Source organism: Bos grunniens, chromosome 4 (genome assembly GCF_055505025.1).
Source record: "Bos grunniens cultivar Pamir isolate PY7600 chromosome 4, Bosgru_T2T1.0, whole genome shotgun sequence".
Classification (NCBI taxonomy): domain Eukaryota; kingdom Metazoa; phylum Chordata; class Mammalia; order Artiodactyla; family Bovidae; genus Bos; species Bos grunniens.
The window spans coordinates 34,763,764-34,778,033 of record NC_141168.1 but is presented as its reverse complement, the minus strand read 5'-3'; the positions used below and the strand labels follow the sequence as shown (position 1 = coordinate 34,778,033).

General features: G+C 36.8%; 1 protein-coding gene across 2 annotated transcripts in view; it reads left to right on the top strand.

Annotated features, from left to right (window-relative positions):
• ING3 (inhibitor of growth family member 3) overlaps positions 1–8,941 on the top strand; it is a 28,415-nt gene extending 19,474 nt beyond the window's left edge. For both annotated transcript variants that reach the window (XM_086395950.1, XM_086395949.1), the window contains 3 exons: positions 1,719–1,911; positions 2,921–2,959; positions 6,488–8,941. In XM_086395950.1, coding sequence (XP_086252076.1) covers positions 1,719–1,911; positions 2,921–2,959; positions 6,488–6,604 — 349 coding nt within the window. In that variant the 3' untranslated portion in view covers positions 6,605–8,941. The remainder of the gene's footprint in view (positions 1–1,718; positions 1,912–2,920; positions 2,960–6,487) is intronic.
• The last annotated feature ends 5,329 nt before the right edge of the window (positions 8,942–14,270 follow it).

The window sequence follows — 14,270 nt, the reverse complement described above, 5'->3', positions numbered from 1 at the left end:
ATACCTTTACTGAGTGTGCAGACTACCTAGCATCCAGCTGGGCTTCCGTGTAGTAAACAGAGGCAGCTTCCCAAATGGCTCAGTGGTAAAGAATCCACCTGCCAAACAGGAGACTCGGGTTCAATCCCTGGGTCGGGAGGAAGATCCCCTGGAGTCATAAATGGCAGCCCACTCCAGTATTCTTGCCGGGGAAATCCCATGGACAGAGGAGCTTGGCAGAATATAGCTGCTGGAGTCACAAAGAGTAAGGCACGACTCAGCGCACAGACACACACACACATGCATGTATATATATAATGGGTCAGGGTGAACTCTGGGGAGGTGGGAAGACATGACATTTACTTCACAATGACTTACCTAGAAAGAGGTAAAGTCCTTAAAAAGTTCTAAGAAACCTTGATTTTTCTAAAGTCCTGAATTGGGGTTATTAATAGATGACCTCTCATTGCTTTCTTTTGTTCATTAAGATAAACCATTAATGAAACCTTTTCTAACTTATAACCCCTTGTTCTGCCATGTGTTTTCTGGTCTTCATTTTAATTAAGAACAAATTGTCTTAGTCCTTGATATTATGTCTCCTAAATTGAAATTATGAAAATATCCCTAGATTTTGTAGATACGATTCTTAGGATGATTGTATGAACGCATACATGTGAAAGGGGCTTTGCAGGTGGCGCTAGTGGTAAAGAACCTGCCTGCCGGTGTAAGAGACATGAGAGACGTGGGTTCAATCCCTGGTTCCAGAAGACCCCCTGGAGGAGGGCATGGCAGTCCACTCCAGTGTTCTTGCCTGGAGAATCCCATGGACAGAGGAGCCTGATGGGCTACAGTCCATAGGATCATAAAGAATGAGACATGACTGAAGCGACTTAGCACACATATGAAAACTTAATAGCATTTGGCACCATCTTTCCAAAGTACCTGCATGTGTTAGGTGTTCATACATAATGAGAGTTCAGTTGCTAGTCCAAAAGAATTATATCATAATTGTATCAGTTTATTTTTAAATATATTTTCTGTCAGTAAGTGTTATATTTTCTGTGTTCCTCTGCTTCCTGTGGATGAATCTCTAAAAGAATGATCAATGTAGAGTTACCACAAAAGTGCTAAATATCTAAAAATTCATTTAGTGACCCAAATTTATTATAACCGCTGATGATAAAGTTTCATATTTTTAAAATTTGTTAGCATATGTATAATGGTAAATTTCTTGTGGATTTTAACACACTCTGCTTCATGTTCTACATAGGTGAGTATTCCCATGTCAGATGATGGTTATCATTTTCATCAAATGCTTCCATGTGTTTGTATTTTTGATTCTAATCAAGAGTATTCAGTTTGCTTAAAAATACAAAGAATGTCTGTACGGAAGCCATAACTAATACTAATTCTTAAAAGGATGGCCTACTCTTTAAACAGTGGTAAGAAGTAACAGATTAAAAGTTTATTCTAAAAACTTTGAAATATTTTAAAAGAATTTCCTTTGAATATCTTTGTTTTCCAGAAAACAAAATCTGAAACAAAAATAAGCTATTATGAAAAATGTTGCTCTTTTTGCTCTAAACACTTGTGCTTTTACATCCATTTATCAGATGGCTTGAGTGTTAAAGAGTATTTTGTATATTTACTGTTATTTCATTTCATGCCATTAATTAGAAGTTACTCTCAATTAAGTTCTTCTGGATGCTGAGCAAATAAAACTGATACTGCTTTTTCAGAAACAACAACAAGTCTTCAAGCCAACAGTCATCATCTTCTTCCTCCTCTTCTTCCTTGTCATCATGTTCTTCATCATCAACTGTTGTACAGGAAATTTCCCAACAAGCAACAGTGGTACCAGAATCTGATTCCAACAGTCAGGTTGATTGGACTTATGACCCCAATGAACCACGATACTGCATTTGTAATCAGGTAAGAGTCTGATGTCTATAGAAGCATAATCTGAATAAAATAGGAAAAGAGCTGTTTCATTTTTTTAGTGTTCTTTTTACTCCAGTAAAATACCTTTGGTTTTTTATTATATCCTCTTCCTGCTTCTGATAAAAAGACATGTTCATGATGACTGCAAAACCGTCTCAAGAAGACCATTGTAAACTGTCTTCTGGGATGCTTGGTGGAAATGATGAATGAGATTTCTATGAATACTGTGTCACACTCTCTCTGATCCCTCTCATTTTGTGCTCTTCGGAGTGCTAAGATTTTCTGTCAGAGTATAGAGCCACTTAATATATTGCACAGTGGAATTCTTTTCTGCTGCATATCTAGAAATAGATAAATACCAAAAAAGGAAAGCCAGGGAAATCCTTATGTCTTTAATTATAGGTAGGTTGTTCCACTTTATGAGGAAATAAATAAGGCTGAATATTAAACAAAATCTTTAAAATACATTTAACTACTATGTTAGAGACCCATCTTCTTGTCCTTGTGTGTTGGTATCCACATACTCTCCAGCTAGTGATGAAAAGCAAAAAGAAAAATGAGAAATGACATGTAATAAACAGATAATTTAGAAGTTTCAGTAAAATAGACTACTGACTGCAAAAATATATATGACCGAACATGACCCAAGAAAAAGTAAAAAAAAACTTTATGTTGATAACCAAGAAAGAAACTTAAAATCTTTATTAAAGGAGCCACTCAAAAAATTGACTCTTTTGTCAAGGTAGTTTATAGAACAAGTTTTTATAGACTTTCAAAGAGCATGTAATTTCTCTGTTATCCTGCTGTACACCCCTGCCCCCAAAAATCCTTCAGAAAAAAAAACCCATAAACTGTATAAGGCTACATGCCCTGTTTCTTAACTCAGTTGTATATTCTGTGTATTTCCCTCTATTTTCTTTACAGTATCATAAACAGTTATTTGAATTTAGGTGCTTGTTAATATAGTCATAATAAAAATATTTAATTTTCTTTTAACTAGGTATCCTATGGTGAGATGGTGGGCTGTGATAACCAAGATGTAAGTATTAAATTTTTCTACTTAGGAATGAAAAAACAGGTCTCACCTTATTGTTACTGGAATGTATATTTTTTGTTTAGTGTGTCTCTCAGTCTAAGGAAACAGGTTTGCAGTAATGTTAATTATATTAAGGCTGGAATATTCCTCCGCCAAATAAGATAGTGTCCCTTAATGTGTTCCCTATTTTAACTTTTTTAAAGCTAATTTTATGGTTTTATGTGCAGATTACATTTCTCAAAAGGCATCAGGTTGTATGAAAATTAGAAACACCCTTTTTCCCTTTTGCCAAAGAATTCTGTGTTTGCTAGGATTTGGTTCTCTTATCACAATGAAGAATTGGAACTTTAGAGCAATACTTTCAGGAAAAATGATGCAAAGGTGAGGCTTCTGATGTGGGTTATTGTCCTCCCATTAGAGTGTATTTCCTGCTGTGTTCTGCAGGTGTCAGCCAGTAAGAGCCATTTCTGATATTAAAAAATAAGGTTTGGAAGAAAAGAATTCCTGTTTACTTTCCTTGAAGCTTATTTTGAGTTAGAGATATGTTTTTCTTGAATGCTGAGAATATTTTTGTCTAGTAATTTCCACTCCCTCCTTACTGTCACACTGCTTAGCTCCCTTTTGTCCATGTTTTCCTCCAGGGAAGTGACAGAAGCCTGAATTCTAATAAAGGGCTAATCAATAATGTCAGGCTGCTAAGGTTGATAATAAGAGTTTAAAATTTTAAAGCAATTTGAAGATTGATCAGAGTTGACACACAGAAGTGTGTACTTCCCTGACCTGCCAGGCTCCCCATAACACGGTTCACATAGAAAAGGCTCTCCTTCCACCTCCCTCTGCAGACCCACTTGTGGGCTGTTCATGATGACTGCAAAACCGTCCCAAGAAGACATTGTAAACTGTCTTTTGGGATGCTTGGTGGAAAAGATGAATGATATTTCTATAAATACCGCATCACACTCTCTCTGATCCCTCTCATTTTGTGCTCTTTGGAGTGCTAAGATTTTCTGTCAGAGTATAGAACCGCTTAATATATTACACAGTGGAATTCTTTTCCTCTGCATATCTAGAAATAGATAAATGCCAAAAAAGGAAAGCCAGGGAGATCCTTACATCTTTAATTACAAATAGATTGTTCTACTTTATGAGGAAATAAATCAGCCAGGGAGATCCTTACATCTTTAATTACAAATAGATTGTTCTACTTTATGAGGAAATAGATCAGATCAGATCAGTCGCTCAGTCGTGTCTGACTCTTTGCGACCCCATGAATCACAGCATGCCAGGCCTCCATGTCCATCACCAACTCCCGGAGTTCACTCAGACTCACGTCCATCGAGTCAGTGATGCCATCCAGCCATCTCATCCTCTGTCGTCCCCTTCTCCTCTTGCCCCCAATCCCTCCCAGCATCAGAGTCTTTTCCAATGAGTCAACTCTTCGCATGAGGTGGCCAAAGTACTGGAGTTTCAGCTTTAGCATCATTCCTTCCAAAGAAATCGCAGGGCTGATCTCCTTCAGAATGGACTGGTTGGATCTCCTTGCAGTCCAAGGGACTCTCAAGAGTCTTCTCCAACATCACAGTTCAAAAGCATCAATTCTACGGCACTCAGCCTTCTTCACAGTCCAACTCTCACATCCATACATGACCACTGGAAAAACCATAGCCTTGACTAGACGAACCTTTGTTGGCAAAGTAATGTCTGCTTTTGAATGTGCTATCTAGATTGGTCAGAACTTTCCTTCCAAGGAGTAAGCGTCTTTTAATTTCATGGCTGCAGTCACCATCTGCAGTGATTTTGGAGCCCAGAAAAATAAAGTCTGACACTGTTTCCACTGTTTCCCCATCTATTTCCCATGAAGTGATGGCACCGGATGCCATGATTTTCATTTTCTGAATGTTGAGCTTTAAGCCAACTTTTTAACTCTCCACTTTCACCTTCATCAAGAAGCTTTTTAGTTCCTCTTCACTTTCTGCCATAAGGGTGGTGTCATCTGCATATCTGAGGTTATTGATATTTCTCCCAGCAATCTTGATTCCAGCTTGTGTGTCTTCCAGTCTAGCGTTTCTCATGATGTACTCTGCATAGAAGTTAAATAAGCAGGGTGACAATATACAGCCTTGACGAACTCCTTTTCCTATTTGGAACCATTCTGTTGTTCCATGTCCAGTTCTAACTGTTGCTTCCTGACCTGCATACAAATTTCTCAAGAGGCAGATCAGGTGGTCTGGGATTCCCATCTCCTTCAGAATTTTCCACAATTTATTGTGATCCACACAGTCAAAGGCTTTGGCATAGTCAATAAAGCAGAAATAGATGCTTTTCTGGAACTCTCTTGCTTTTTCCATGATCCAGCAGATGTTGGCAATTTGATCTCTGGTTCCTCTGCCTTTTCTAAAACCAGCTTGAACACCAGGAAGTTCACGGTTCACATATTGCTGAAGCCTGGCTTGGAGAATTTTGAGCATTACTTCACTAGCGTGTGAGATGAATGCAATTGCGCGGTAGTTTGAGCATTCTTTGGCATTGCCTTTCTTTGGGATTGGAATGAAAACTGACCTTTTCCATTCCTGTGGCCACTGCTGAGTTTTCCAAATTTGCTGGCATATTGAGTGTAGCACTTTCACAGCATCATCTTTCAGGATTTGGAATAGCTCAACTGGAATTCTATCACCTCCAATAGCTTTGTTCATAGTGATGCTTTCTAAGGCCCACTTGACTTCACATTCCAGGATGTCTGGCTCTAGGTCAGTGATCACAACATCATGATTATCTGGGTCATGAAAATCTTTTTTGTAGAGTTCTTCTGTGTATTCTTGCCATCTCTTCTTAATATCTTCTGCTTCTGTTAGGTCCATACCATTTCTGTCCTTTATCGAGCCCATCTTTGCATGAAATGTTCCTTTGGTATCTCTGATTTTCTTGAAGAGATCCCTAGTCTTTCCAATTTGTTGTTTTCCTCTATTTCTTTGCATTGATCGCTGAAGAAGGCTTTCTTATCTCTCCTTGCTATTCTTTGGAACTCTGCATTCAGATGTTTATATCTTTCCTTTGCTCCCTTGCTTTTCACTTCTCTTCTTTTCACAGCTATTTGTAAGGCCTCCCCAGACAGCCATTTTGCTTTTTTGCACATCTTTTCCATGGAAATAAATAAGGCTGAATATTAAACAAAATCTTTAAAATACATTTACCTGCTATGTGAGAGACCCATCTTACTTCTTGTCCTTGTGAGTTGGTATCCACATACTCTCCAGCTTAACAAAAATTAATGATTTGTGTTCATTATTTTAAGATTATGGGAGTAGATTACATGAAGCTCAGAGTTAACAAAGATGCATATAACTTTTTGTGTCTCCATTTCCTCATCTCTGAACCCGACCAGTTGGACTAAATGATCTATAAAGCCATCTCCTAGATGTCTAAGTTCTGTCTCCATCAATCTAATTATGAATATTTAATCTGCTGGGCGGGCATGTTTTAACATACTTCCTGATCTTTTACTAAAAACTACTTGGCGTTTTTGCATTCTAGTGCCCCATAGAATGGTTCCATTATGGATGTGTTGGATTGACAGAAGCCCCCAAAGGAAAATGGTACTGTCCACAGTGCACCGCTGCCATGAAGAGGAGAGGCAGTCGGCACAAATAAGGGAGGCCATTTCGTTTGTGGAAGAAAAAAGCTTCAACATTTTATATAGGACTTTAAAAAAAGAAGAAGCAGTGCATTTGCAGGCAACCACTTAAAGGATTTACATAGACAATCCTATAAGATCTTGAACTTAAATTTTATGGGTTGTATTTTAATAATGTAAGTAAATTATTTATGCACTCCTGGTGTGCTCCAAATATTACTCCAGTTAGCCTTGGATTATTTCAGTGGCCAACGTATGCAGACATTTGTACTCCTCAACCATTTTCTCCAAGTAATGGGCATTCTATAATGTAGACTTCAAAGAATTCCAACGATGAAGATTTTAAGAAAAGTATTTTATATTCAACAGGTATGTTCTGCTGCATGTACTGTACTCCAGAGCTGTTATGTAACACTGTATATAAATGGTTGCAAAAAAAAGTGCTTCTAAAAGATAATGGTTTTTTAAATGCCTTTATAATAAGCTTTGTTTCTTTGTGAAACTAAATTCAGCGGGCTGAAGCAAATGGTTCATGTGATAAAGTGGGCTGATGTCCTCTAGAGTACCTGGGTACATAAACAGAAACTCCTGTAGGTAAAAACGAATCTGGGCCATTAGTCTTTATATGTTTCTGCATCCAGACAGAGTGCAGTTCATGAGGGTGGGGTGGGAGGGCTGAGGGGAAAGGGTGTTAAAGTGATAACATTTTTATACCAAATGTGTTTATTTTTTTGTGCAAGTAATCCTTAAAATTGGAATTGTATTAGGTGTTAAAATAAAGTTTTTAAAAAATTACTTGTATTTATACTTTACACACTTAATAATGAAAATTTCTTAATTCCAACTAACTTCCAATTTTCATAATCTCAAAAGGACAGAGGCCCAGGACACAGAATGCTGCGTAATCTGTTATGTCTTTAATAATGCTTGGAATTTGTGATACAAAAATAAGGAAAAGACATTTTTATGTAAATGTGAAATGCAAATGTATTTTTCTAGAAGATCCCCCTGGCTTTTCCTTCAGTCTAAGGGACATGAAAGAAGTCTAATTACAGCAGACGAACGGAAATAATCATTATAGTTGTTTTGACTTGAGGCACTGTGGCCAAACTGAAGTAGAGAGACCCCTTGGATTGGAGCTTAAAATTCAGTTCTCTTTTTGCTTTTACCACATGTTGGTATGCCAGTTAATTCACTTCTTTAGTCACTCTGGCCCTTATTAAACCAGGGTGATGCCAGCTTCAGGATGTCTGTAAGCAATCCTGAAAGTTTTATTCTACAGGTGCTATTTAAACTAGAAATTTTGCATAGTGGAAGTTTTATTTAAGGTATAATATTGAGTCTGGTCGGTAGAAAAATCCTTAAAACTTTAGAAATACTTATTATGTCATATTTCTTTTATATTGAAATGTACTGGGCCCATCAGATTTATGTTTTAATCAAAACCACTTATGAGCCTCTTAGAACTTATATAGAAAACTGTAAAATCTATGCAATGCTACCCAAAAGGGTATGGATTAGATAGGGGATTTTCAAGGTCTCTTCCAGCTTCGAGATTCCACAGTTCTGAGCTGCTGCAGTCTAATTTTATAACTGGACAGCCCATATAACTAAGTTAGGTTCATTTGTGGGTACTCATGATTTCATGATACTCAGTATTTTCTTGGAGATTTTATAAACCCTAAAGAAATAATATATAATGTAGTATTCAATTAGCTTATTAGCATGTTGCCTGGGGATGCTCAATGGTATTGTTTAATCTTATACATAATGACTTTTCTAAACTCACTGTTTTATAGGAATTGGTTCAAGGAAAAAGCCTTATGTACAGCCTTATTTTAAGAGAAAGTTCTTGTCAGAGTCAGGAACATCCTTGTTTCCAGCTGCTATAGCTAGTCCCTTTCAGTGTGTGAATTCCACTATTTAACCAAATCACTCAGAAAAACATTTTGACAAATTTTAAGCTCAAACGTTGAATATTTTGAAGTGTGTATAAAGACGTAAACAAAAATTTTGTGCAATTATTTAGTAATGGGTGGAACCTGTTAATATCTGAGATCTATATAATGGGCCAAACATGGAACTACCTCATCGAAAAAAAAATGTGGCCAACTATTAATAATTCTTTGTGACATTTACATCAAGGGGTATATGAGCATTTTTGGTATTATACACATTCAAAATCTTTGTTGTACAAAACTCGTGTAACAGTTGGTGGCATAAGAAAAATCCGAATGTGGGTTCACAGTTTATAGGTGGTGAAAATTGAGGCCTTACTGCTGTGGAGTGTATATTAAAATGTTCATGGTGACACATTTGAAGCAATAAATGGCTTAATGAAATGCCTAAACGAAGCTGAGTGTTTGATAAACGTACAATCATTCTTTTTTAGGGCAGTTCATTTTTTTTAGTCTTTTATCCTTCAAAGCAAATTCCACATATTTTAGATTTTTAACCGTCTTTGTTTTGTACAATGTTAGTGCCCTTTGTCCTTAGACCTCAGCAATAGTCTTCTTGACATAATGAATTATTTTAGACTTAGAAAAACAAATGTCTAATATACCATAAGGGGTAAGATTCTCTTTGAATGTGTAGACATTGCAGTGTTTGCCTTCAGCTTTCACATTAAAAAAAAAAAGTCTTTCAACAGGAGGGTTTTAAGAGAAAAAAGAATATCCTCAAAAATGTTCATTTTTATAATCAAACGTTAAGCATTTAGATGTTGAGATTACACAGATGAAGGTATTTGTGTGTGTGAGGGGTGGGCGGAAGAAGTGGGAAGGGATGGACATGTTAATGAGTAATTGTTGTATTTTAGTAAGTGCTATCAATGGATGTACTCATTGTTCTAGGAACTGTGAGAAATTTAACTTAAGAGCTATTATTTAAATAAATGATGCCTAAAAACAGATGGTTTTCCAGGCAGGTGAAATGGTTTTAGAGTCATGGACATTCTGGGAATTTAAAAGTCGTCTGAAATGAGTAGATGTGGTATAGGGAAATGTGCTGACAGAGGAGGAACCTAGAAGCTGAGTGAAAGTCTGTTCATGAGCCATGAATTCATGAGAGTCTGTTCACTGTGCCATACAGTTGTTTGTCAGTGGGAGTAGTGATAGCAGTTACATATTGTCAGTTGAATACTTTCTGATTATTTAAGTTTAAATCATGGCACTTTTCTTACTGAGATTATAAGCTAGAGATGACAAAATTAAGACTAAGTCTTGCAAATGGCTGTAAAATTCTAAATTTAAGGTGAATCTTTTCTCCCAATTTTTGAATCTACAAATCAGAATTGTTCATCAATTCATCAAATCATCAAGATTTTTAGATTTCCTTATTTAGATGGTAAAATATAAATTATTAAAACAGATTGTAATTTCTGACCCAGGATCTTAATATTTCATGTTTTGATTTAGCTACAACAGAAAAAATTTAAAGTGAATTAAAGATGAAATGACTTCAGAATTGTTTTATGTTTAATTGAAGTTTGATAAAAGAGAGATAACCTCTTCTGGCCATTTCCATTTTAAAGTAGTCAGTCATGTATACCTTATAAGTCAGTATTTTAACTTAATAAATAACTTTAGTAACACATTATTAGAAGTCTAGACATTAAAATGTTTATTTGAAATAAATTTAATAATTAATAAATTTTTCAGAGCCTTTTACTTTTGTCACTCCTGGCAAAGGAGACTGTAAAGAGAACATTACAAGATTTCAAGGTGATCCAGTGGTTAAGACTCCGGGCTCCCAATATAGAGGGCCTGGGTTTCATCCCTGGTGGGGAAACTAAAAGCCATCATTCCACCTGGTGCGACCAAAAAAAAAAAAAACAGAATATATATATATATATAGTCATTTTTCTGCGGCTCATTATAAATTCAGAAGCCAATGTGAGAAGTGAGCTTGAGGAATGTGTATAGTGTGTGTGTAGCTTATTCTCATCCCTCACTTCTACTGGCCTGTTAATGACTAAGAGTAATTTTTCACAGGAAGGTGTATACTTGCTAGTCTTTAATGATGAACTATTGTAAAAGCATTCATAAGTTTAATATTGCTTGTAGGAAAAAACAATAACCGTATTTTAATTATTTTTGCACCGTTAAACCTACTCTACTATAGGGACCTTCCATGCTAACATATTAAAATAAGAACAATTATAATTGGTACTAGGTAACTTTAAAAAGCTATCTAGGTCAAATGGAATACAAGGGACCAGGTGGAAATATTTCTAAATAACCCTGAATATAAATAGGAGTCAGTTCATTAGAATGGTTTTGCCTATCTTATAACTAGCCTAATAGAAGCTTTTAATGTGACCTCCCTAGTATGTTCCACTAGAACTTATCGATTTTTTATTTGTATCCTTGATGAATTTGTATATTTATCTTTAATATGACAAATAATTATTTTCTTGAATAGTTGGAGGCATTGATTCTAAAGATAATTTTTTCATGGGTTTCCAAGTGTACCAAAAGATTTTTTCACTTTTCCAATGGTTGTCATTTGTAAGTGTTTGAAAAAGAATCCCCTTATGTGTTGAAAATAAAACAAAAAATAGGCTTATATATAACAGAAAATATGATTTAAATATAGATGTAATCTTTTGACTTTGTGTGGTATACATGTAACCAAAGAACCATACTCTGTCAAAGAACATTTCCTTCTTAGTCACTTAGATTGGCTAAATGAATGCCAGCCTTCACTGGAGTAATAAGACCAAACCTATCCCCTCCCATCCCCCATTACACACATCAGTCTTTCAGGGAACAAACAGCCCTGGAAAATTTTTAATACTTTTCATTTTCTGAAAACAAAAATGGATGATTGAACTGTGGTTACATTTTAAAAAAGAAAACAAGCTAGTTATGTAGTTATCTTGAGATAATTTATCATGATTTCCAAGGAATATTATGCTGTAAATCAGCAGAAAAGAGGAATGAAATTTTTAATTAACGTAATTTGATTGTATGATATTTGTTCATGTTTTATGTATTAATTGATAAAAGCTTGGGAATTCTGGCTGTATGCCAAAATGTAAGTTTATATCCAAAGGAGAGTAAAACACTGGAGAGATACAATTCTTTGCTTTAAATATTTACCATTCTACCTATGTAGAGGATGTGAATCTTAAAAGCAAACGTCGAAGGCTGCAAGGAAATGATGTGCCCAAATTACATTTGTTTGGAGGAGCAGTATAATTACACATTCAAGAAATGGTTAAAATCCCAATGGAGCTAATTGTGTGATTGCCACAGGGACTATTCTAAATGAGGTAACAGACCATTTTTGGCAGCCACATGGAAAAGTTGTGTAACAAAGCCTTCCTTTGGTAAGTTTTAGTCTCCCAATCGTAGCGCTACTGACATTTTTAACCAGATGATTGTTTGTTGTGGCGTGCTGTCACGCGCATTGTGGGATGTTCAGCACATTCCTGGCATCTGCATAGGAGATGTCAGTAGCATCTCCCCTGGGTCCACAAGTTGTGACCACCAGAAAAGTCTCTAGACAATGCCAAATGCCCCTTGGGGGACAAAATTACCCCCACTGGGTTATATGTTACCAAGATGTGAAATATTTCTTGTGGGAAAATGGCAATGATATGGAAAAATATGGGAATTTATGATGTATAAACCTTATGAAATGGGAATTTTTTAATTATTCACAAAAAGATGCTGATAGATGCTACAATAATAGGAAAGTGAGTTAAATAGTTTCAGTCAGCAGTTTCTACTGTAAAGAGATATAAGTATACTAGTAGTTAGAAGGCAGAACAGAATATGATTAAAAAAAGTCATCTTGGATACTGGTGCAAGCATATTCAAAATGCCTATGGTGACAGAAACTTGTGAAAAATAGAGTGATGGGTCAATAACTATGGAGAGCTGGAGAGAGTACATCCCATGGAACATCCCATTTCAAAAGGGCACCTGCAAGTGTGGTCATATGGAATATCCAGGAGATTTATATGCTCAGAAACACTGGTCCGGTGGACAATTTAAAATGATAAGCCCTTACTCTGGAGGGTGAAGTCTATCTGGACTGTTTTGTTCATCTAGGAATTTAGAGACTATAGAATGTGTCTGTTCAAACAAACATGAATCAAGGAAAAGATAGAAGGAAAATGAAGATTTTCACTCTAGTATTTTATTTCCATGTGTAAATTGAACAAATGCTGTGCCTGAGGGAAGCCTCTTCTACCCTAATGCAATTCCCGGATATCTGCAAACCCTGAGCTCACCATTCAGCGGCCTAGAGTGGTTTTAGCCTGTAGTGGTTTTAACCACTACAAAGGAAGAATTTTTTTTTTTTTTTTTAATGCACAAAAAGTCCCATAAAGTTTCAGTGGTCTTAAGCTGAAATCCATAGATTTGTACGAAAAAGTGACTTCATATAATCATTAGGAGAGAGTCAATGGAACTGAGTTAAAAGGAAAAGGCTTGATGCTGGGAAAGACTGAGGGCAGGAGGAGAAAGGAGTGACATGGCACAAGGTTGGATGGCATCGTCAACTCAATGGACATGAGTTTGAGCAAGTGGGGAGATAGTGAAGGACAGAGGATCCTGGAGTGCTGCAGTCCATGGGATTGCAAAGAGCTGGACACTACTTAGCCTCAGTACAACAAAAAAATTTTTAATGTTGACTGCATTAGAAATTGCAGAAAAATTGTAAGTCTGTTTTAGGATTTCTGTTCATAGTCCTCCAGCATATCAAGAACCAGACCTCAGCCTAATTGCAGACTGAACTTTCGGTTTTTCATTATCATGAGCGGTAGATGGAAAGTTCTAAAGACAGGTGAAAGGACGCATGATCCTAAACCTGATGTAAATTAGTGCTCTGTGTTTATGTGGCTCTGGGAGATAACACATGATCAGGTGTCTCTGCACAGACCTTAAACCAGTGCAGCATTTTCCTGCACAAGGACAGTGAGGGCACTAAGGCAAGAATATGACATTGCACATGGACTTTTCTGTTCAGTCTTGCATTTTGCACCTCTGAGAGTAACCCCATAAACTTGACCCACGTTATTGTCCCCATGGACTATAGCCCACCAACCTACTCTATAGTGATTCTCCAGGCAAGAACGCTGGAGTGGGCTGCTATGCCCTCCTCCAGGGGATCTTCCTAACCCAGGGATTGAACCCAGGTCCCCCGCATTGCAGGCAGGTTCTTAACCATCTGAGCCACTAGGAAAGCCTGTTATTGTCCTTATCCTTCCTAAAAAAAAAAAAAATATTTTGCTTTGTGAGTTTACAACTAAAGATAGTGGTAATATAACAGTATATTCAGATAATCATAAATAATGGGCTTCCTAGTCTGACAGTTACCATAATACCTTCATTAAAAAAAATTGGGGGAAGGAACTTTCTGGATTCCTGTCTACAGATGGCTAAATAAACCCTTTAACTTAGAAATTATAGCCATCCTTGATCAGAACCAAACTCTCCAGTTTTATCCTTAGTGTGTGCATGCATGTTTTGTCACTTCAGTCTTGTCTGACTCTTGGCAATGCTATGGGCTTTAGCCCACCGGGCTCCTCTGTCCATGGGAGTCTCCAGACAAGAATCCTGGAGTGGGCTGCCATGCCCTCCTCCAGGGGATCTCCCCAACCCAGGGATTGAACCCATGTCTCTTATGTCTCCTAAATGCCACCTGGGAAACCCTTTATCCTTAGTGGTCTCC